The sequence below is a fragment of the Oxyura jamaicensis genome, chromosome 2 (genome assembly GCF_011077185.1).
Source record: "Oxyura jamaicensis isolate SHBP4307 breed ruddy duck chromosome 2, BPBGC_Ojam_1.0, whole genome shotgun sequence".
Classification (NCBI taxonomy): Eukaryota; Metazoa; Chordata; class Aves; order Anseriformes; family Anatidae; genus Oxyura; species Oxyura jamaicensis.
Genome location: NC_048894.1, coordinates 54,008,578 through 54,033,922, shown reverse-complemented (window position 1 = coordinate 54,033,922; position 25,345 = coordinate 54,008,578). Strand labels below are relative to the sequence as shown.

Here is a 25,345-nt window from a genome sequence, read left to right as displayed (position 1 = left end):
AAAAGATCTAGGATAATCACATGCTCTGACTAGACTTGAGCAGCTCAGACTCCGCAGAATTTTGTGGAGTCAGATTCCTGAAAGAAATCTTTAAAAAATGAAGTTAAACCCTTACTTCTGCATGCAACCTGTTCTCACTTCACCAAGATTTCCCCCATTAACTAGTTTTGAGTGCAAGAAAGTAACTTTCTTTCAGAACAGATTGTCCTGTAACATTGTATTGTGCAATTTCACTTTCATAATTTTATTATAATCTGAATATCTGAAGAAAAGAGAAAATGACTATACAAAGAATTTATAGAACATTCATTTACATACTGGAGACCTTTCACTGCTTTACAGTTTGAAGAAAAAGACCCCAAAAAATCACTATTTTAGAAGGTAAATACAAGAAGGAAACATTAAAATTTTAATGATAATGTTGGATACATGGGAACCATGTAATTAAAGACATGACGTTTAGCATTTTTGTAGTATAACACTGTAAGATAATAGTATATTTAATAAGCAGGTTAATAGGAGCCTGACTAAATACATGTGTCAACTTGCTGGCATTAGTTATGAAACTGCATATACACATCTACCAAAAACCTTGGAAAGCAAGTGCTGTATTAACTATTTAATCTTGTATTTGCCATGAACATAAGTTTCATGAATATCCTTCTACATACACTACACAATGGTACATACTGAACTGTTTTGCTTTCTGCAATTTTTAATTCATTAAAAAGCAAAAGCATGTGACAATTTACCATCCAAAGGAATGCATAATAGAAAAACTCCCTTAGAAACAGGGCAACTTCTTTTTCCTACTTACCAAATAGATCTGAACTCCCAGAAAACACCACCAAGAGTGGCAGCATTCATCTCTTTATGTTCCTGAATTCAGCAGGCCTTAAGAACATATTAGGAATAAAAATAAAGCCTCAAATGGAAATGACAATATATGGGGAAAACGTATGCTATATTTTCAGCCCAAAGGCCAACACTTGGTGTCTAGTAAGACACGCTGAAATTTAAATGTCACCTACAAAAGTGAAAAAATATAAAAATTTCCTTCTCATTTGAATGCTCACAGCATATCAGATTTATTGCATAACATTTTTCTACTAGGAAAACTGACAATCTAATTGAGATGCCAGCTGATTAAATTCACTGGGCTCCAGCTGGCTGACTAGATTAGGCAATTGGGTTCTTGGCACACCAAAAGAATACGAAAAGGAAACTTCTCACATTTCAAAAGAATCAAAGTTCCTAGAAATGAGAACTGCATTTTTGGAAAGTACATAAACACCATTTAATACCTCTGTGTCAGAAGAACAGAATTATTTGGTAAAAATCAGTGGCACTTGCCTTTGTTGCTTCAATGGTAGCTACAATGCTTTGGATTGTTTCACCCTTCTGCAACATCCAATGCCCACTGTTACTAATACACCACTTCCTGGTCCAAATACATTGAACTTTAAATCCTTATTCTGTCTTTTCTGTCCCATCCTCCACCCCCACCCTACCTCCAGTATGAAGTTATTTATACAAAACTGTTAACTAAACAATTCGGTAGTATTTTTTGCTGTAGTCACTGAACAATGTTTCCATGGTCCTAATAAATCAGGGAAATTGGGAAGAAAGCTATTAGTGAAAAGCAGATAGTCATTTATACAAGTGTAGCTTATATAAACATAGAACAAATGTAGTTCAGATTGGTGGAACATTCTTACCATACAGCCCAGTGTTTTCCACTTGGTTTAGCCATTATTTAGGAAAAGAGGATGACAGTATTAAACATGCAAAGTGGATGCAGTTACTAGTTAACCCAGTGCCTCATGCATCCAGTATGCTGAATTCAGCATGTCACTTTAAACCTTAGGTTATTATTGTAATGTTGACAACCACACATGAAAGAAACAGAGGCAATGAAACTTTCAGTACTGTTACTCTGCAGTTGCTTTATTACCCTCAGTTCTGATATGGAGGTCTAGAACTGTTCTTTTGTGAATGGGAATTATACAGTAGACCTCCTTGTGAAAGCTTACCTTCCTTGTGAAGATTTCCACTCTAACCTACTTTATCCATTTTCTGTAATTTATTGTTGCTGTAAAGCTAATTAACATTTTGTTGTGCATTGAAAATACAGATCTGCTTAGAAAAATATACAGAGATATGTACAGGTGTGACAGCTGTACAAATCATGAAACAAATTATCTCAAGAAATGGGAGAGAGTAACAAAATAAATTCCTTTTGGATCTCTTGTCTCTATAAAGCATAAAAATAATTCCTACAGATTAATAAAAATTTAAAAACACAGCCCCAAAAGTTCAGTAAAAAGGGGACTGAAAAAAAAAACATTTACATAAGTATTAAAAGGGGGAACAAATGTTACTACCGAAACAGTATTGCAAAGAGACATGGAAACGGGTAGTAGTTGGTCACACAGTAAGACAAAAGTCAAAATACAAAACTCTACTGTCTACAGCAAGGCACATGCTATACACACTTTTATTTATGCAAAACACTGCTAAAGGGCAGAGCACAACATTCTTGTTTAAGGATATCTACATGATATATCAAGTTCTGAGATTTACTATAAATAATTTGGTACCAGCAAAAATATATAAATTATAAAATTTTATTTGTTTTTCCCTCATTTTTATCCTGCAGTTATTAAAACACAGTATCTTCCCTTAGCTCTTAGTATAAAAAATACAGAAAAAAATAATCACAGAATACATTTCCATGCAACTGATGTTTTTTTTTCCTGCCACCTCTTCCCTATTTAAAACGATTCAAGTTAGAACTGCCCAGCCTTGTTTACACTAAATACAGAGCAATCTCCCTGAATATTCCACATTGCTGTTCCTTTCTAAGCAGAAATCAACTTGCACAAGCCTTCTTTTCACATACATATTCCCCTTCCTCCATTCAGTTCCCATCACTGATTCACATAAAGATGAAGAGAATAGCAAATGGTCTCCTCAGACCATCATTCTCTCAAGAACATGTTTGCAAGGCGTATAGCTACCATTGATGCAACTATGGCAAGTTTCTTTGTGGAGGTTATATGAAATATTTGCTGCACTAAAAGGTAGCACAGTCTAGTGAGTGAATATTTCTGCTCCCATAAATGATGAGAAATCGCATGTGAACATATATTAGAAATCCTTCAGGAGAAAAGCTTTTCATTTATGCTTCATTCAGGTATGGGCTACATGGGTTTGGGTGGCAAACAGCTTCTTTTGCTCTGTCCTTTGAAATAAAAAGAAACAAATAATGCTTTGCTAAGTAAGAGTCATCCTCAAAGAAAAGACTGAACTCTTGCAAACATAATGCAGAGAGACTGTCCTCTGTTTTCCTTCTTGGGAATAACATTGCTGCTGAACAGACTTCCTCTCAGCACTTTCCTTCAATGTCAGTGAAGAGCTCTGAGTCAGCACTGGAAAGGTGTCACATCTTCTTCTGTGATCCGATCATGACCTTTGATACAAAGTTCACAATGGCACTGGCAGGTTGCTCTGGATCGTGCTCTGCAAACAGGTGGCACACATTGTCTGTGGCACTGCCTTGCTTCCTGGCAACAAACCCAAATACTCTGCAAGGGCAACAATCACACTGTATCAGAGAACAGACAGACATTGTCTCATTTCATAAAGCAAAAAAGATACTGTAGAAATCAAAAGGACAAGGACAAATGCACAAATCATATTTCATCTGATGTAAAAAACAAGGTACCGTGTGATGGCTAAAAACAGTGGTCCAATTCACAGAATGGTTTGGGTTGCAAGAGAACTTAAAGATCACCTAATTCTAACCTCCCTGCCACAGGCAGGGACACTTTACACTAGACCAGCTTGCTCAAAGCCCCATTCAACCTGGCCTTAAACACTTCCAGGGATGGGGCATCCACAGCTTCTCTGGGCAACCTGTTCCAGTGCCTCACCACCCTCGGAGTAAAATATCTAATCTAAATCTACCCACTTTTAGTTTAAAGACACGACTCCTTATCATAACACTACACCCCCTGACAGAGAATCCCTCTCCTGCTTTCCTGTAGTCCCCTTTTAGGTATCAGAAGGGTGCTATAAGGTCTCCCTGGAGCCTTCTCTTCTCCAGGCTGAATACCTACTCCCTCAGCCTCTCTTCATAGGAGAGGTGCTCCAGCACTCTGATCATCCTCATGGCCCTCCCTTGGACTCATTCTAATACTTCCATGTCCTTCTTGTGCTGGGGGCCCCAGAGCTGAACACAGTCCTTCACGTGGGGTCTCACAGGAGCAGAGGAGAGGGGGAGAACAACCTCTCTCGACCTGGTGGCCACACTTTTGATGCAGTCCAGGATACGGTTGGCTTTCTGGGCTGCAAGCCCATATTGACAGCTCACGTTGAGCTTGTCATCAACTACCACGCCCATATCCATTCTCTGGCCAGCCTGTATTTCTGTTTGGGATTGCCCCAGCCCACATGCAGGACCTTGCACTTAGTTTTGTTCAACTTCATGAGGTTCGCACAGGCCCCCCCTCTCAAGCCTGTCAAGGTCCTGCTGGATGGCATCTCTTCCCTCCAACCTATAATGTCACCTGTCCCTACCCTCCCTTTAATACTAACCCATGGACTGCACCAGCCAAATCAGAAGCTCCTCCCTCAGTGGCTCAGGATGGCCAGAATCATATAAGCATACTATCCCCTTTCTTCTACTCTTTCTGTTTTGCATCCTGTCTTGTTTGCTGTCAGTGTCATGCTACCATCTCTGGAGATACATTTAAGCTGACTCAGTAGTGCTGTTCTCTTACCTATCTTTGAGTTGGGGAATTTGGTGTGGTGAGCGGTATGTGTTGGTGCAGGTAGAAGGGTGTCAGGGAGGAGATAATGATGTTGGTATTGAAACAAAAACACTTTGCAGTCCACTGGTAATTATATTTATGTCAGATACTAGTATTATTAGGATTGTTTTCATGTATGTGCTTTTTTGGGGGGGAGGGAATTTTTTTGTTTTTAAAGACAACAGTTTATGTGAAACAACTAAGCTTCGGTTAGTTTTAGTGGCTAAGTGACACTCAACTGAGCAGCAAATAGCTGTTTTCATTTCTGAAACTTTGCGCAAATCACAGACCTGTTTGTAAACAAACCATATTAACTCTGGTTCCAGCTATCCAACCATCACTTAATTAGGCCATTACTTGCAGAATTTCGGATGAAGTGAATTGAGTCTAACTGCAATGGACGGAGAGTTTTACCTTTCTGCTGTCCCTTCTCCACCTGTGACAAACTTAACTAGAAAACTTACAAACTGATCACTGTAATGATATTCCTAAAGCATTCAGTTACAAGAGACTCAGACAGGTTCAACTTACTTTGCAGAAAGGCCATCTTTCATCCATCTTGACGTCCATAAGAAAGAAATGAGAAAAAATAAAAGAGAAAAAAAAGGAACAGAGAAATAAAATGACACTTCTGTTATTTTCTTGTTTTTGTAGATCAATAATACAAATAATGTATTAGAAATAGTACTTGTCTTGCTTACTTTCTGTCTTGTGGATCCAAGGCACAGAAAATAACAGTGTTGGCTGGATAATGTCGCCGAAAGAAGAGTCTGGATGGGAGGAAATAAAATATTTTAGAAATAATTAAGATTATTAAAATTTGAAACACTAAACAGATCTGAGAAATCAATCATATTTAGTCTAAATTTAATAATGGCAATATATATAGCTTTTATTATCACTGATTCTCAGTTTTAAAGCCATATGAACTATATGAATCATAGAACGGTTTCCATTGGAAGGGACCTTAAAGATCATCTAGTTCCAACCTCACTGCCATGGGAAGGGATACCTCCCACTAGATCAGGTTGACCAAAGCCCCATCCAACCTGGCCTTGAACAATTCCAAGGACGGGGCATCCACAGCTTCTCTCAGCAACCTGTTCCAGTGCCTCACAACCCTCATTAGGAAGAATTTCTCCCTGATATCTCATCTAAATCTACCCTTTCTTAGTTTAAAGCTGTCATCCCTTTCCCTATCACTACATTCCCTGATAAAGAGTCCCACTCCATGAACTGCTCCAGCCAAATAAATCCATATTTAAAAGAGTAACTTCAAGTTTGGGACCATAAGAAATCTGACCCTAAAGCAAAGGAAATGAACTAGAAGTATGATTTTTTTTTTCCAGAAACTGACTGCTTATACACTATATCAGTGGGAAACAACAGCTTCTTGGAACTTGTGAATAATTTGATTATGTTAAGTTTCTACATATAAGGACTCCTATGTGTTATGATTTAAGGTTTTTTCTTTGATCTGCTACAAATGGTTTCAGAACCCATGGAACTAGGAGGTCTAACTTTTTTTTTCTTTTTCTTTTTAACCTATAATAAATTCCTGTCATCCCTCCACTATAATGATCAGTTTTCAAATCTAAATACTTTTTAGTAGCCCTAATAGCATTCAGTACAGAGTAAATACAAATTATTTTTTATCATAGTAGTTTACATACACTAGTCTATCCAGAGCACTATTCTCAAATCCTGAACATACACAGTGTCTGCTCAGTCCAGCTCTGTTCAGTTATACTGGTGAAGGATACTGTGAAGATAAATTACTTCACTGAATAGACTGAATATCAAATGCTCCAAAGGCATTACTTTCCCTTTTTCTAAAATAAACTGCAATGAAAAAAATGCCATGGCAAAGTAACCTTCCAGAGACAGAAAATGCCATGTGGAAGAAATGCCTACATCTTAAAATATTAATCCTCTAGTACTGCAGGCTGCTGGCAATCTCAAGAGATAGCAGACATTGTTGTTCTTTATGCAATCTTAATACATGATATAGTCTCTAATGAGACTCTGTAGTCTCCTAATATGTGATTTGTCTCTGAAACAGAGACTGAAGAACATAACTAGAAAAACAACTCAAAGCAAGTGACATTTGTTGGAGACAAGGACAGATACTCTCTCCCCATTCTTCTTTTGCTTACTTTCTTTGATTATCTGTCAGTGTGATTCCCTGTGCAGACACCTTGAAATGGACAACAGTTGAGATGGGAGAAGGATCTTGCATCAGCGTCAAACTCAAGGCTTTCTGTACTGCCTGATAACCTGTGAGGGACTCCATCTCCACCGAATTCAGATACCAAACATTACACGCTGTAATGAAAGATGGGAAAGACTTTGGGAGGTCATTACATCAAAGCAAGCAGACAGGAATCTTCTGAACAACACCAAATAAAATGTAAATTTTCCACCTTTACAAGGTGAACACAGAAGATTGACAAAAAAAATACCACATCTATTTGTACCTCACCGTGTCCCACTGTTGCTTCATACTTTAAGATGGTAATTCTGGAGTTCAGTTTTGGAGCCTTTTACTGCCCCATTGTTTTTAATTCAGTTACAACAGCCAAGGAGAAAATACACATTTTCTTCAGTATAAATTGATCCATTTCATACTTTAAAATGGTGCTTGTTACCTTCAAAGGAAACTATTCACTCATTTAGCAAGACATTAACAGTTTTCTCCCCTCAAAGAACTGAGGATTGCTGCAAAATTCATATCTCAGTAATTCTGTAGTGCTTTGTATGTTTGGTAATTTTAGGGCAAACAAAGCAACATCCAAATTGAATTAACTACTCAATATATTAGGTTGATTCTTTACCTCTGCATGCACTTATTTCAGAAGCCCTTTTCTTCTCCTACAGATATTAGTATCTCCTGGTATGTCTCTATAAAAAGTAGCTCATTGGTTTCAAAAGCTACCAAACAGTTAATTTATTTTTTAATCTGTTCTCAAAACAAATCTGCAGCGACCAATAGGACAGTAAGTATTAATATAATATGGCACTATATAATAGTACTATAGTACTGTATCACACTATATAGTATTATACAGTAAAAATGACAGATGGTATTATGTAGTATTAATTATTAAGATTGTATAGTATTAAAATAAGTATTTGCATGATTAATTACTTTCAACTTGTGTAAAGTCAAAGTTACAAGCAGATTAATAACATTTTTGAAACTGAAGAGTTCTCTTAGTCTTATCCTACAGCACAAGAAATAATTAAACACATCCATAACTGAACACTGATACCAACTGACTTTGTGTTTTGGTTAAAACATTTGTGTAAGTATACAGGAAAGAATTTACAACTCTGGCAGCAGATGTGTGCAAATTACCATGCTGTTATCAGTTTAGCCTGTCTTGCCAACCCTACTATGAAAGCAAAGATTAAATGAAAAAACTCCTCTATTCATATGGCTAGTCTGTAATTTGACTAAAGCCTTTTCTTAGTACTATCTACATAAAATACACAGCTAGACACCAACACTTTCAAAACAGCTAAGCAATCATCAATTTACAGACTGCATAAGTGTAAGTTTGATTCCAGCATGGCTATCAGCCCAGTAACTTCACGCTCTGGAGGTTCAGTGAAAGAAGGGATCCAGAGATTTTATTTATTTGATTTGTAAGTGAAAGGATTTGGAAATGTATTTGTGCATTGGCATGCTAGTTTCAAAAACTTTGAATCAATCACCATACAATTCATACAGAGAGGCCTTCTTCAGTAAATTGCATACTGCCATGTCTACCCAAAATTGTGAATAACATTCCAAACCATAAATTTTCTTAGTCTCACATCATTACTGTGTATGTTTGGTACAGACCTAAAAAAGCTCTTCATTAAAGCTCTGAGCTTTTCCCACCAAAGGAAGCTTGCCTTGTTTCCCAGCCACATTCCTCACCTCTTTTGAGGCTCATATAAAGGGTTTCCATTCCTTTGCAACAGCCATTTCACTGGTGTCAAGAGACCTTCTACATGACCCAGCCAACCTTGCTGTCTAGATTGCTATCAGTGTGATAGCTCAAAAGCAGTCAATAAATACAGTAGATTCCTTTACTTGTGTAGCACAAAAATAGTAAATTGTATCTTCTTCTAAAGTTCTGGAAAATGCAAAAATGTCAGATCAAAAAGTAGAATAAAGAAAAGGAAAGGTGATGAGAAGGGCTAAATATTTCTCACTTCAGAACATCATGTATGGTCTGATCTAGACAGTTGATGGGTTATCAAATGACAGCAATCCCACAGAAATTGTATCCAAAGCTAGAATGAAAGGAAGATGTTTGTATCTTTCCTGTAAAGTTGCTGCTCTTATCTTTCACAGGTGGCATTTGTAGTCATGTCTGTGCTGCCACTGATAGCTATGCAGTATGGCCAGCTTGAGTATCCCATGAAGCTTTTATACTGGGAATGTGCTTTGTCCAGAACACTAAATCCCTTCACTCTACTAATGAAAACAGATATGAAGAACTTAGACTTTTTTGAGGCACAAATTTTTCCTGTCAAACAGAAAGTTAATAAAACAAGGTCTGTTTTAGGGAAAAGCCACTTATCTGTATAGTTTCTAGACTTTGGTTGTCTCTCTCTGGGGTTTGTAGGTTAGCTTCCGCTTTTAGATAACGATTGAAAAGGCCTATAAGGTTTTTCAGACAGCTATATAGATCATAATTCTAGGAAAAAACATCTTTTTTGCTTGTGCAGTGAGAAAAGGCTAGGGTGGAGACGGGTAGGGAAATGTTTGGCAGAGAAAAACTGCATCTTATTTGACTAAACTGCAGGTGCCCACACAAGCTTAGATGTTTGGAAAAGAAAAGAGTATACATGTCTCAGTGAGGAACTCGACGACTGAAAAGCTGTCAACTGGATAGGGATCTCTGAAACGCAGTAAATCAGTGGGAAATAATGTGTCAATGCAAAAGATTGACAGTATCTCCTAGCTATTTTATCTATTCATGTTCCAACTCCTTGTTTAAAAGTAAAACCAACAAGACAGAAAAAAATATATACTGTTTCCCAAATGATCCATGATGTGACAATCCCCATAAGGAGTTATCTGAATACTACCCCAAATGGTGTAAGAATTATTTCTTTTAATTTGAAAAGCCTTGCCCAACCAAAGAGAAACCAGCATTTCTAAAAGGATAACTTGTGCCCATTTTGCTGAGTTTTCAAGAGAAGTCTTTTAATTCATTTTCCTTGGCTTTTGCACTGTTGGCTACAACAAACACCATCAGCACTGTTAGACAGAAAGGCCAACAGGTGCTCATTCCTGGCACTGTCTCACTAAGGCCAGCCATTGCCTCAAATGCTTGATTAGAGCATTTGAAGTGATACTGCAAGTTTTGAAGTCAAATTGCTGCAAAAGCAAAGAGCAACACACACACACTCTCTAGAACTGCTCAGCTTGGCAAGTGCCCTATGCAGAAGCCCCAAAATGTGCTAGGGAAATAAGGCAGCATTCTTTTAAAGGCACGTCTGGCTGCAACACTTTCGCTTGTGGCTCTAGTTGTAGGCTAAACTCAAGGAAGAGTGTCAAACATAGTGTATTCTCCTGCTCTAATGGGACTAAATCATAGAATCATAAAGGTTAGAAGAGACCTTCAAGATCATCTGGTCCAACCATCACCCTACTACCAATAACACCCACTAAACCATGTCCCCTAGTGTCACGTCCCCAGCATCACATCATTTGGTGGTAACCTTGTCAGGGTTCTTCTGTTATAACAATAAAATCATGGTAACACAACTTAATTTGCAGAATGGATACTGCAATATGCGTAAGAATCCATAAAACAGCATCCAGTGGAAAAGGTACTGGATATTTCCTAACAGCATGCATCATCAAGCACATGGCAATGCTTTTGTTTTGTTTTTTATTTGTTTGTTTTGTTTTGTTTTGTTTTCACATTTATTGCTGGATAAGCATTTTTCAGTGGTATTTTTTACTTTTATGCTGAGAATTTAACCCTACCAAACACTTTCACTCGTTGCCATTTTCAGACCTCATAGTTCACCAACTTTTCAAGAACGCAGGTTGAAAACATCTTCTCAAAGTTTATCATTATGAAATTAATGTCACTGCTTACCAATTGGTGTGCTTGAACAAACCCATGAGTACCTCAAATTGTCATGGGACACACAATGGGAAAGCAGATACAAGGTTGTACAACTTAGAAGCTAGTTGCAGAAAAGAGAAGGAACTTTGTACATATCCTCATAGTGCCCTTTACACTTCTGCACAGCACTCATATATAACTATTTTCTTTAATCATCCTTCAGTCCAGTCTTAGGATCAGTTCCTCCCAGCCTGTAAAATATAACACTTAGTGACAGTCAAATGGAAGGAGAAAGTTTACCAACCTGCACCCTGTTTGAGAAGTTCTGTTGCTGAGTTTGCAGCAGTCTGTGGAGAAGTTTCTGCTACCTCTTCCAATGGATCTGAGAACAGAAAACACTATCCATGTCTTGTTTGTACTTGGATAGATAAAGCAATGCACATGGTCAAGTACAAGTCTGGCTTTTGTAAATGTGATTCCATGTACTGGATAAGTCTTGGCCAGAAACATTAAACAATCTTGCATCTGCACCTATAACCACTCATGCCATGTGGCTTTGTTGTTTTTTTTTGGTTTGGTTTGGTTTTGTTCTGCATCATTTTTTACCTCCAGTGCTGTAGGAGGGATGTTCAACATTTATTTCCTAATAGTCACAGGCATAATTATATAGATATGCTGGAGATACAGAAGTGCTACCACATTAAAAACTATTAACAACTATATTCCCTCATAACAACCTTGAAGTTTTCAAAATAGTGAAATTTTAATTCTGTAATTTGTATATTTCCCACTAATTTAGGTACACAGTTTGTTTCTGAGATTAAATAAATTAATTGTCTTTTGATTTGGAAAATAACAACATAATTCTTTCTTCATTCTTATGTAGAATGCAGATATCTAAACTGTAAAGGCAGCAGTCGAATATTTGCCTCCAAATTTTCTGTTAAAATTAGTGAGAAAACTGTGCATCTCTATGTTATTTCAATCATATAAAAATGTGTAAAATATCTCCCTGTGCTGTATTTAATATTACATATACTGACTTTGAATACATTCAAATGAGGAAGATATTTAGGACAAGGAAAAAGTTTCAGTTTTATACCTCTGCCAGAACAGCAAGAGCCGAGGAGGACAAGAACAAGCCTTACAGAGAGATCTCTGCACATACGTACCACTGCATGTTTTTACGTTAAAAGATTTCATTAATATATTTGCATGAGTCAAATGCTGTGTTCAAGCACTGACATATGGTCTTTAACAAAAGCTTGAAGAGTTCAATAGAAAACCGCAAGAATTTTTCACATAATACATCTGGTGTTAACTTCATGTGGGAAAATAGCAGACTGAATTATGGGGAAAGCATAGGTGTATGCTGTTGTGGTCTTAGAGTGGTTTATGAAATCATCATTACCAAAATTAGAATTACAGTCCCATAATGCAACACAGGCTCCTTGATCATTTACTTAAACAATATTTGGACCTGGTTAAACTGCTACTTCCTTCCTGCCAGCAACACACACACAGCACTTTCTGTCCTTCACCCACTTGACTTCCCTGAAGCCCTGGGTGGTAACCCCACGCTGCATGAGTGATTACATCTAACCTCACAGAGGTGCAATTTCATATCTGAGAAGTACATTTGTCTTCCTACATGATAGATTATTGTGCTAAATTCTGTGACTCTCAAATGATAATGATTGGAACATCACAGTACTAGTCTGCTCACAACTTTGAAGCAAAGCCTTGGCTGAGCATCTCTTCTATATTATAATAAGCATACCTCTGTCTGGGATGAGGAGCTTACAGGGCAATGCCAGTGGAGTAATGGAATGCTGGTATACCAGAGCAGTCAAACTCCCTGTGGTCAGAAATTAGAAAGATATACAATATTAACTTGGTGGACAAAAATAACACATAACATATATTCCAAATATTTTACCAGCCAAGCCCCCATCCCCCTTCACACACGCATACACAAGTTTCCTTTAAAAATATTTTCTTGGCACCTAAGCCACGATCTTTTTTTGCTCAGCTTAAGTGGATTTGTGTTCCCCAGCACTGTTCCAGTTGTACGTACTTAACTAAAGTCATTAATCACAATCATACAATCCCTTTCTTTGCTTAGACGTATTACTGAAATCCTAATCTAAATATCTGCTTCAAATGGAAAAAGTGCAAAGACGATACAAACAATAACATATGGATGTCAGTAAATTCCTTTCAATGCTCTTAATTTCTGCTACAGTTCAATGTAGCAAATGTAGTAAAATCTTATGAAGAAAGTAAGAGCACAAGGGGTCAATGCTATGCGATGAAGAAGTTAAAGAGTGAGGAGCTCTACTTCTTAGCCACCCAACTTCTGTTGTCTAGTGCTTTGTCTACATGTGCATCTACTGTACATTTATAAAAGTATAAAAGATGGCCTAGGCAAAAGCTCCCCGACCCAATGCAACACTGATATACATACTATTCTCTATTAAATTATTTCTTTTAATTAGTGCTGTAAACTCTGGTGTTTTTTTTACCACTTTTACCATTCAGACTTCAATTAAAATAACTGTGTTAGTCATCCTTGCCATTAGCATGTAAGACCGTATACCCTGACAAAATTCAATCCGTCTTTACTTCAAATAGAATTAGTCATTTTACACTTGCACATTTTATCGTAGAAAATTCCTTCACAAGTATATTGGGTGCAAATGGTAAGGTCTGGTAGCAGAGAAGGGCATGAGGAGAGGCCAGAGCTACCCCATACCAGTTCCAGCTGGCTCCAACGGCCCCACAGCGGGGCATGGATGAGTCCATCAGCCAAGCTGGTGGCACCTCTGCAGAAATGTATTTAAGAAAGGGCAAAAAGAGCTGCAAAGAGGGCAAGGAGAGAACAAAAAGAGTGCAGTACAGCAGAAGGAAGACCAATTTCAGAGAAGGAAGAGAAGGAGCTGCTCCATATGCCTGATCTGACATCATGATCAGACATCATGAGGTGTGACCTAACCAGAGCCAAGTACAGGGGGACAATCACTTCCGTAGCCCTGCTGGCCACACTGTTTCTCATGCAAGCCAGGATGCTGTTGGCCTTCTTGGCCACCTGAGCACGCTACTGGCTCATCATATTCAGCCAATACTCCCAGGTCCTTCTCTGCCAGGCAGCTTTCTAACCACACATCTCCCAGCCTGTAGCGCTGCTTGGGGTTGTTGAGCCCCAGGTGCAGGACCCAGCACTTGGCCTTGTTGAACTTCATACCGTTGGCCCCAACCCATCGGTATCACTTTGTCATAGAAGGAGTTCAGGTTAGTCAAGCAGGACCTGCCTTTCATAAAGCCATGCTGACTGGGCCTGATCACCCGGTGGCCCTGCAAGTGTCGTGTGATGACACTCAAGATAATCTGCTCCATGAGCTTCCCTGGCACTGAGGTCAAACTAACAGGCCTATAGTTTCCTGGGTCTACTTTCCAGCCCTTCTTGTAGATGGGCATCACATTTGCTAGCTGTCAGTCAGCTGGGACCTCCCCCAATAGCTGCTGATAAATGATGGAAAGCGGCTTGGCCAGCTCTTCCGCCAGTTCTCTCAGTACCCTCGGGTGGATCCCATCCAGCCCCATCGATTTGCGTACATCTAAGTGCTGTAGCAGGTCGCCAGCCATTTCCTTGTGGATTGTGAGGGCCACATCCTGCTCCCCACCCCCTTCCACCAGCTCAGGGTACTGGGTATCCAGATAACAACTAGTCTTGCCAGTAAAGACTGAGGCAAAGAAGGCATTAAGCACCTCAGTTTTTTCCTCATCTCTTGGCACTAAGTTTCCCCCCCGCATCCAGTAAAGGATGGAGATTCTCCTTAGTCCATCTTTTCGTGTTAATGTATTTATAAAAATATTTTCTGTTAAACATTTTCTGTTATCTTTAACAGCACTAGCCAGATTGAGCTCCAGATGAGCTTTGGCCTTTCTAATTTTGTCCCTACGCATCCTTACAACATCCTTATAATCCTGCCCTCTTTTCCAAAGATCATAAACCCTCTTTTTTTTCCTAAGCTCTAGCCACAACTCTTTGTTCAGCCAGGCCGGTCATCTTCCACTCTGGCTGATCTTTGGGCACATGGGCACAGACCACTCCTGAGCCTTTAAGAATTCCTTCTTGAGGAGTGCCCAGCCTTCCTGGACTCCTCTGCCCTTCAGGACTGCCTCCCAAGGGGCTCTGCCAACCAGTGTCCTGAACAGATCAAAGTCTGCCCTCCGGAAGTCCAAGACAGCAGTTTTACCGGTCCCCCTCCTGACTTTGCCAAGAACAGAGAACTCTACCATTTTGTGGTCACTCTGCCCAAGAATTTCCTGAAGGAACTGCAGCCTGTGGAGAGCTCATATTGAAGCAGGTATTTTTTTCCTGAAGGATGGCAGCCCGTGAGAAGAACCCATGATCCAGCAGGTGAAAAGTGGGAGATGGTAGAAGTAGCAAAGAGGAATTGCTTGGTACTGACCAAATTCCAACCCCATCCCCTCCTGTTCCACCTTGGGTAGGATGGGAGTTGAGGAATCTGAGATTTAAAAGTGAAATTGAGTTTAGAATGGACAGAAGCAAAGGTGTTATTTTAATGTTTGTCTTTGTTTCTCACCACGTGAATCTACTGGCAATAAACTAAATCAATTTTCCACAAGTCACATCTGTTTTCTCATTGTAGCAACTGGTAAGCAATCTTCCTGATTTAATCTTGACACATGAGCTTTGTAATCCTGCTTACCTCACCTGTCCAACTGAGGAGGAGGAATGAGTGAGCAGCTGGATGGGTATTCTGCTGTTTACTATAATGTGTAATGAGCTTTTATTGTATTATATTACATAGGCTAAAATGCCATAATGCACGTTTTTCTGTGTGAATGTCCCACTCTGTTGTCATTTTAGGTATACTGTATAAATATAGTACAGGTCAAAATAAGGCAAAGGTAAAAATAAATAAGGCCCTCAATGTTCATCTAGCTAAGTATAGTGGGTTTACGTGGCAAGGTTTTGGTAGCAGGGGGCTGTAGGCGTGACTTCTGTGAGAAAAATCCAGAAGCTGCCCCATGTGAGATAAGGGCCAGCTCCAGCCAGCTCCAAAGGGACCCACTGCTGCACAGAGCCGAGCCTATAAGCAATGTTGATTGTGCATCTGTGAGAGCGTATTTAAGAAAGGGAGAAAAGAAAAGAAGAAGAAGAAGAGGAAAAAAAAAAAACTGCTGCACAACAGCAACTGGGAGAGTAAGAAGTGAGAAACAGCCCTGCAGCCCCCAAGGTCGTGGAGCAGGCTGTCCCCTGCAGCCCATGGTGTACTGCAGTGGAGCAGATTTCCACAATGCAGGCCATGGAGGAAACTACAGTGGAGGAGGTGGATCTGACCTGAAGGAGGCTGCAGCCTGTGGAGGATCGCCACTAGAACAGACACCGGAATGAACCTGCAGCCCACAGAGAGGGGACCATGCAGGAACAGGTGACCTGGCAGGAGCTGCTGCTCATGGTGGGCCCATGTTGGAGCAGTTTGGTACTGACGGATGGACCCTGTGGTACGGACCCATATTTGGAGCTATTCTTGAAGAGCTGCTGCCTGTGGACAGCCCCCACAGGACTGGTTTGGGGAGGGACCCTATATTGGAGCAGGGGCAATGAGTGACTGTGAAGGAGCAGCAGAGGCAAAGTGCTATAGACTGACTGCAACACCCATTCCCATTTCCCTGTGCTGCTCAGGGGGAGGAGCTGGAAGAGGGTGGATGGGGGGGGAAGGTGTTTTTGGTTTCTTTACTTTGTTTCTCACTTCTCTAGATTGTTAGTAATAAAGAATAAATTTTACTAATCCCCCTATGTTGAGCCCATTTTTGTCTATGATGATAATTGTTACGTAATCTCCTTGCCCTTATCTCAGCCCTTGAGCACTTTTCATCATATTTTGTCCCTTTTCCCTTTGAGGACTGGGAGTGGAGCAATTGTGGTTTAGTCACCTGCACACCTGAGTAAAACCACCACACTAAGCTATCTGCCGCAATGTTGGCAGCGGTTGATAAGGATAAGCATGACAGCTGGAAGCTTGAAGTGCCAGAGTGCCCTGCACATATGCTTAAGGTAAATGTGTACAAGACTGCTATTACAACAACCCTAGAATGGGTTCCCACAGAAATCTTCAAGACTTGAGCAAAGCATTCTCTCATCTCCACTCCACTGAAGTCTGTAAAACATCTCTGGCAATTGCAAACTATTTCCAATTTCTGTGTCCCTGTGATGCACAGTACTTACCAAAGTATGGTTCATTTGGGCATCCTTTCAAGCGCACCCCCTTCTGAGTGCATTCAATCAGAAAATGCCTTACAAGCTCATTTGACAAATCTCCAACTGTGTTAAAAAAGAACAAGAAAGAGAATGAAGAGAAGCAAGGAACAGAGTAGTCTCACAAATTAGCAGGTCTTTATGAAGCAGTTTTCCACATTAACACCAAATGTTTTATACAAAGCATGCCAAACACATTAGAGCTGCTCTGCTGCAAGATTACAAAATGTAGTAAAAAGGGAATTCTGGAAAAAAAATCAAACAAGCAGATAGCTCACTTTAGATATTCAGTGGAAAATCTTTTAGTATTATAAATGACTGACATCCAAATATGCACTGGTGTCCCAGCTACAGAGAGGAACATGAATTTGAAAAACTAATGGCTAAAAATTCTGTTGTACTTGCGCATTGGAAGAACTTGTATCAGATGTCACAAGGGAGTAAAAGTATGATAAAATACTCACACTTCTAGTGACAGGACTGAAAACTGCTCACAGAACTTTCCAGATCAAAACAACACAAGATTTAGCTGTACATGCATAATGATGTCAAGTCTCTCAGTGAACTTTTAAGTTTTAAAATGTTTTCAGTTTTACTCCAAGCCTTTCCTCCTAAGGCAGTTACATGAATTATGGTAATTATATTAAATACTCAGGTTTCTGTATCTCATTAAATTTTAAATACAGTTTTTATGTCCCAAGGCTCTAAGACAAATCTTGAAATTGTAAATGGGACAAAATGAAGAGATTTAAAGAATAAAAATTCCCTTGAGATTTACCATTCTTCTAAACATACACATTAATTTGCACACACATAATTAAGACAACTTCACTATTTCTTGAAGGACTAGTTCGTGGTATTTCACACCCGCCTACAAACTGGAGCTCTTTCCAAGCAATGAAAGGGTTAGTTTATAGCAATAGAGAAAAGCTGCCAAATCATTCAAACCTCAACAGAAGAGTTATGAATAAATGCTGCCTTTGAATCTGATTGTATCAGCCACAGTCCAGTGAACACATAACCTCAAAGGCTCACTTTCAGACTAATATAAATGAACACATTAATCTGGACAACAGAAACTTACATGCAAGCAAGTACTGCAAAGTTCACCATTTCAAACAGCTTACCACTTGCCATTATGTTCATACAATATTAAGAATAAATGAATATAAGGGTATGTAGGAAGGGGAAGCTTGGAACAAGAAACTCTGTAGGAGATTCAAGTGACCAGGAATGTAGCAAACAGAGCAGGCAAACAGGGTGTGGGGCAGTAGTCAGGTGAGGCGCAGCAGTTTGCACAGCAGTGCATGCAGGCAGGGCTGGCAGGGAGGGCAGAGTATCCCTCCCCACTCAGGAGACCAGCTCACCTATCAGCTGCCTACCTGGCAATAAATCCAGCCATGGTCTCCACTAGGCAGAAAGCTCTCGCCAGAAAGGCTGTGGCAACCAGACTGACTGCCTGCCCCAAAATGCGGCTGTTCAGGTCTCCAGCTGCAGGGAGTGCCTGAGCCTGTTGCTGTCATCAGAGGGTGGCAAAGATAATTCCTGCGTGAGGTGCGAGCAGGTGAAGAATCTGATCAGCATTGTGGCAGAGCTCAAGGAGGAGGTGGAGAGATTAAAAACCATCAAGGAGTGTGAGCAGGAGTTAGACTGGAGGAGTAACTCCCTGCCATGCCTCAGAGAAAGGCACAGGGGTGATACACCCCATATAGTGGTGGACCTCTGCACTGTAGCTGTCAGGCAGAGGGAGGGGAACTAAGAGATGGGGAGGAATGGAAACAGGTTGCTTGGCATCACAGGCAAGCCACCTCCCTACCCACCTTGCCTCCCTAGGTGCCCTTACACAATTGGTTTGAGGCCCTGGAGCTTGAGGGATGGGTAGATGAGGATGTGGAGTACGGTCCACACAGGACCTTAGGGAAAGAAATTCAACTCCACACCTCAAGTCTTCCTCCACCATGAAGGAAAAAAGAGTAACTGTTGTAGGCAACTCCCTTGTGAGGGGAACAGAGGGCCCCATTTGTTGGCCAGATTGCTGGCCTACCTGGGGCCTGAGTCAGGGCCATTACCAGGAAACTTCCTGACCCCTCTGGTCATTATCCATTGTTTATAATTCAGGCTGGCAGTTATGAAATTGCTGAGAGAGTGCCAGGTCCTGCACTTTGGCCACAACAATGCCATGCAACACTACAGGCTTGGAGCAGTGTGGCTGGAAAGCTGTATAGAGGAAAAGGATCTGGGTGTGTTAGTCGATGCTCACCTGAACATGAGCCAGCAGGATGCCCAGGTGGCCAAGAAGGCCAACGGCATCCTGGCTTGTATCACGAAAAGTGTAGCCAGAAGGACCAGGGAGGTGATCATCCCCCTGTACTCTGCTCTGGTGAGGCTGCACCTCGAGTACTGTGTTTAGTTTTGGGCCCTTCACTACAAGAAGGACATCGAGGCCCTGGAGTTGTGTCCAGAGAAGGGCTATGAAGCTAGTAAAAGGCCTGGAACACAAGTCCTGTGAGGAGCAGCTGAGGGAACTGGGGTTGTTTAGTCTGGAGAAGAGGAGGCTCAGGGGAGACCTTATTGCTCTCTACAACTACCTGAAAGGAAGGTGTGGGGAGCTGGGGGTCGGCCTCTTCTCACAGATAACTAGACTAGAGGGAATGGCCTCAAGTTGCGCCAGGGGAGATTCAAGTTGGAAATTAGAAAAATTTCTTCTCAAAAAGAGTAGTTGAGCACTGGAATGGGTTGCCCAGGAAGGTGGTGGCATCACCATCCCTAGGGGTGTTTGAGAAAAGGTTCGATGTGGTACTTAGGAGCACGGTTTAGTGGGTGATATTGGCTGGTAGGGGGACAATTGGACTAGTTGATCTTGGAGGTCTTTTCCAACCTATGATTCTATGAGACTGAATAAATTTGTGCCCTCCAGGATGAAGCAGTTGGAATCAAAGCTAAATATCACAGAGTGAATTGGAAGAATGCTAGTCTTGATTACAATTTTCTTTTGCTACCACTTACCTGTAGTACCACTAACATAAACTGGCTCTTAAACTCTAGTAGAGTTTAAAGTTTCCTGTCTTCCTGGATTTCACTGATCTGATGAGAAGAGATTAATAAAAACACCTCCAGCTATTCCATTTGCCTCCTTGCAGTTGCTATCACCAATGCACCCCCTACTGCCTACCTCAAATTAGATACTGCAGTGGTTCTGTTGATGTTTCTTGACAACAAAAAGAAATATTATATGACAATTTTTAATAAGAAATTATCTCACTATAATATGTGAAGTGTAGAGAATTCAAAAATGTTATTGTAATACAGGTGGATTGCTAACCTTGCCACTTCTCTCTTGAGTAAGCTTTAGACCTTAGCAAAAAGAAAAAAAGAGAGAGCAAAGCACACTTCCAAAGCCACAACACTAAGATTCATTGCTTTCCTTTGATCTATGTTGCTTATCTCCCCAGGCAATGAAAATCACCCCATTCCCTTTCTAGTAGCACCAATGAGCCAAGAACACTACAGATAGCGCTTACTGAGATCCCATGGATTGATTTATGCTTTCCATGTGTTTTTTTTTTTCATTTTACCTTTCATAACTTTCAGGTACAAGTTAAATATGGAGGCAATGGAGCTGGGAGAGTATACATATTTCATCATTTCCTTTAAACAACTATCATCTTTCCTTAGGGAACCTCCTGAGATTTTTTCTCTAATGTAGAACTGTCTCAAAACAAAATCCTGGGGTAAAAAAATATTCAACATCCCAGCCAAGTGAAAGCTCTGAATGATAGTATGAGGATGAAACACAGACTTCTAATTGCTAGGGAGGACCCATTAGAGAGATGACGGTTTTTCTATCAGGTTGATAAGGTATGATACACGTACTGCCATAATACACATACATTCACAAGCCATGGTCAAACTGAAGAATAAACAACATGTTATCCAGTCCGATTCAATAAGATACTAGTGCAAGGAACTAAACAGAGCCTGTAATTCAAGTTGCACTTACTGGAAGTGGGAAGATTCCTACAGATTAACACACAGTAATACAGACTTTCTAATGTGTGGTTTGTTAAAGGACAGATAGAAGGCATACAGTACCTTTCTTATTTAACTGTAGAACAGAAGGAGGTGGTGTAGCAACTTTCATTGCTAGCCCATAGGCTCCCCGGAAAGAATGACTGTCTCGAACAATAAATGACCCAGGCTCCTTGTCCTTGAGAACAGCAATGGCTGTAAAGAATTTTAGAGAAGAGAGAGAAAAACATTTCCAGAACAATAAACACACTCAAAAATTACAGGTGCAAATCTATAATTAAAAGGAGAGTAAAGAAAATAAGATCCTTTATACATCCCCATTGCTGTAGAACAGACTACAATTGAACATATTTGGGGGGATCTGACTGAAAACATCTCGTGAATTTCATGGATACTTATTTCAAAGGAAGCCTGAAATACAGATCCCTAGTGATTTTTTTTAACTGTGACAGATGCAGGTTCTTAACCTCATTTTTAAAAATGAATTTTAATTGGTAAGGTGAAAAGAGACATACTACAAAGTTGGGAAGATAATTGTTTTCGTTTATTCAAGCAGCTAGGTTTAAAATTCCTTTATGATCTATTCCCCTTTTTAAATCCACATCAAGACAGGAAACTTTTTCGGCCCATTTGCAGAGCACTCAGTGCTCATTATGGGTGGGGAGCAGAAAATGGGAAGGAGAGTGAAGTGAAACAACCAGTGAAACATCATCCAGAGGTGAATAAATAATCCATTTTCTGTGACCTTCATCCTCCTAGGCTCATATTTACCACCACACTATAAGTGGCATCTTCACAGTCTGAGAAAATATGAACTAGACAGACACAGCAATTCATCATTTGCCAATAGCTGAAAGCTATTTGGTTCTAGTTCCAAGTTTGATGATGTAAACTTCCTTCCCAATACAGAACTGCTTTGACATTTTCCTTTTCAGCAACTTCAGTTTAAGAATCCCAGTTTAAAATGCTTTCAATAGTTTACTAAATGCTATTCAGTATAGCTCAGTATTACAGCACAGACACAAGGATGGTCAGTGGTCAGTCAGACTGACTGCATTTACAAAGCATCCAAAATACTTTATTTACATTTTGATGCAGGGTCAAAGTATAAGTTTGCATGTACACATTTTCACATATGTAATTAAAACTTTTCCCTGTCATTCAGTAATATATCTACATATAGATGTATCTATATTGTACATCATAAAGATGTTATTCCATAGGAGTGTTATTTGTGATCTTTAAGAAATAATGTATGTCACTTGCATCTGAAAATGAATTTTAGGCTACAGAACAACTGGTAGATGAGGATGCCTTTATAATGAATCCTAGATAATAAATTACTCTCTGATATTTAGGATCTCTCAACCTATCTACACAGGGAAACACACATGGCTGAAATTACACCAGAGCATCACATTTGTATTCAAATAGTTTCTGAAAGCAGCAGTTGTTTGGTATAGCATCATGCATACTTGCTATTCCAAACTCTGCAGGACAAAATAGCTTTGCCAGGCACGCTGGTGAAGACTCACCATAATATCAAATTGCATTAATAGAGCATATTCTGCTTACATTTTCTTTCAGCGTACCTTAAAACAACTTCCATTGTTGTGAGAAGGCAATAGACAAATTAGTTTCTCAGTAAAGCACTTTTGCAGGAGCTACCACAGGAATACTCAAATTACTTTGTAGTTATTTAAGTTAGGATAATAATTTGTCTGAAATACTTAAATGCCCTCGACTCTTAAACTCAGCCTTTGGACAAAATAAATTGAAGTTGTCTTCGGCCCTTATAGATTTTGTATTTCTTTCTGTAATTATTTTAGATGTCTGGTAGTCATAAAAAAAATAAGGCACGTTCCCGAACAAGCCTTTCTGTAAGTATATACCTCAGAATATACATCGATTGTTATACCTTGTTCTCTTGAAATATCTGGTTTATACCAAAACTTGGATGTGTCCTGGACAAATTTCACAGTCACATGTTTATCCATTGTGTTTTCTATAAAATAAAAGGGGAAAGAGAAGTTAAGATATTTTCTAAGTATAAAAGCATTTTTTGCTTTTCTTTTCAACTTCCAACCACATTAACAATTCTAAAAACTCATGATTAGAAGGACAACAGAGAGAAACTTTGAACTGTTTTAGAACCATACACTAAGACTCTGAAAACCCTCTTAAAGTTTAATTTTATAAAACCTATAGATTATGAAAAACTCTTACATTTATTGAGCTATACTAAAGTTTTTCAGTGGACCCAGTGAATACATATCAACATTTTTAACTATTCTTGACATGAATATAGCAAAGATGCATAAAGAAACCAGCCTTTATTACGAGAGGTTGGACTTTATACTCCTTTTTGTGGTTTCACAGCTCAAAAGGTGGGGTGCCCTTGGCTGACAATTAAGGAAGGGCAGAAACAGTTCTGCAGCATTTTCCTCAGAATAATACATTCAAAACCAGTGAAATGGTGCCTCTTATTGCAAGCATTCAAGTACTCTCTGCCATTTTTATTCCATTGTTTTTTCCCCCTCCTCATTTTAAAATCCCCTAAATGGGAGGTAAACTCATACAACTCAGAAGGATTTTGCATTTCTCTGATGCAGAACCTACCTGGCACAAGGGAAGTGCTTAAAATTTTTGAGAAATCTGGGAGGATGTTTGGGAATGGGATGCTGATTGTACTTCCACTGTGGGGACTAGAGAAGCCACTTGAAGAAGGTGAGACAGAGGTGAAGGAATGGTCCTCTTCAGAGGACCTCTTTTTCTCTGGAAGAGGTGGTTGAGAATGTAGGTTCCCTCCAAGGTGTTGATGAACTGCATTGTTTTGACTATTGTGTCCAGAGGCCACTGTAAGAAAGTTTTGTGCCAAAAAGCCATTGTCCTCTGCACTTGCCACCGATGAGCTCATGGTTTTAGGAGAGATGCTAGTGCTGGCTATGAAAGTAGCTTGTTTCTCCTCCTGTGGGGAGCTACAGACCATGTTGCCCCCACTGTAGTTCCGGTAGGCCCGGGCACTGCAACTGTTAGCAGGTTCTTGTTGCTGCTCCACTGGTGATTTCTCCAGGCTGCTCCGGGTGACAGCTTGCAGTCCTGGGGTTTGGAAATGAGACAAGAGAGAACCATCTTGCACAGGGTGTGAAAATTCTGAAGGTACAAGGTAACTTCCTGTTGGCCTTGTATTTCCCATTGAAAGCTGGAGCGATGGGGAAGATTTAGGGCTGCTTTCAAGCCAAGGACATTCTGTTGCAGGAGAGCTGTCAAGAAAAAAAAAAAAAAATCAAACAAAAATAATAAAACGGCCAAATCATTTTCCTAAAAATTCTCTATACAGGCCATATCATGGTCATCATTGAAAGCAATCACTTGCTCACTGAAGTACACTTTGACAACAAGAAAGAATGCAAGACAAGCGCTAAGGACAGCGTTGTTCACCATCACACAAGTGAGTAAGCATGGTAAGAACACAGCCCACGAGACCAATTGTTAGATCAGGCCCCTTTCTAATAAAATTTATATTGCAAACAGAAGAGAAGCAGGTCCAGTGGTTAATTTTTGCATATGGGAGCAACAAATATAAAACAATAAAGAGTATGAGAAACACTTTTCCAAGCTTCTGCTTGATTGATGGACTTCAATATTAAGTATTTATATATTTATAGACAACAAAAACATTAGATTATTCTACTAGCTAGGAGTGAAGGATAACAAGTATCCTTCTAAACATCACAGACTATGCTTCTGACAAAACCGTCTCATGAAAGTTTAAATTGACTCCTTTCTTCTGAAAGTGAGATGCCCTTCAATTTTGGCTGAAAAACATTATCAGCAATATCATATGTAAAGAGAGAACAAACCCATTTTGAGATACAAAGTGAAAGGAACTGGCATAAAAATTATAAAAAATAAAAATTTATTTAAAATATTATAAAGAAAATTGTAATTAAAAAAGAACTGTGGAAATGGATTCCAGTAGATTTGAAGAGATCCAAGTAGAAGGACCAAAGAAATGGAAGGGAAGCAAAGGGTAGAAAGGAACCATTCAAAAAAAAAAAAAAAAAAAAAAAAAAAAAAAAACAGCTGTAGTTATCAGCTTGATGAAATGAAAAGCAACAGGAAAAACAAAACGT

At 39.6% G+C, this 25,345-nt stretch overlaps 1 protein-coding gene across 9 annotated transcripts in view; it reads right to left on the bottom strand.

Moving 5' to 3' along the window:
• Positions 1-223: 223 nt before the first annotated feature.
• The window catches only part of TNS3 (tensin 3), a 247,589-nt gene continuing 222,467 nt past the window's right edge, over positions 224-25,345 (bottom strand). For all 9 annotated transcript variants that reach the window (XM_035316737.1, XM_035316734.1, XM_035316735.1 and 6 more), the window contains 10 exons: positions 23,829-24,472; positions 23,128-23,214; positions 21,273-21,404; positions 17,151-17,246; positions 12,672-12,749; positions 11,196-11,273; positions 6,971-7,139; positions 5,516-5,584; positions 5,346-5,372; positions 224-3,587 (listed from right to left, as the gene is read on the bottom strand). In XM_035316737.1, the coding sequence (XP_035172628.1) occupies positions 3,443-3,587; positions 5,346-5,372; positions 5,516-5,584; positions 6,971-7,139; positions 11,196-11,273; positions 12,672-12,749; positions 17,151-17,246; positions 21,273-21,404; positions 23,128-23,214; positions 23,829-24,472 (1,525 nt within the window). In that variant the 3' untranslated portion in view covers positions 224-3,442. The remainder of the gene's footprint in view (positions 3,588-5,345; positions 5,373-5,515; positions 5,585-6,970; positions 7,140-11,195; positions 11,274-12,671; positions 12,750-17,150; positions 17,247-21,272; positions 21,405-23,127; positions 23,215-23,828; positions 24,473-25,345) is intronic.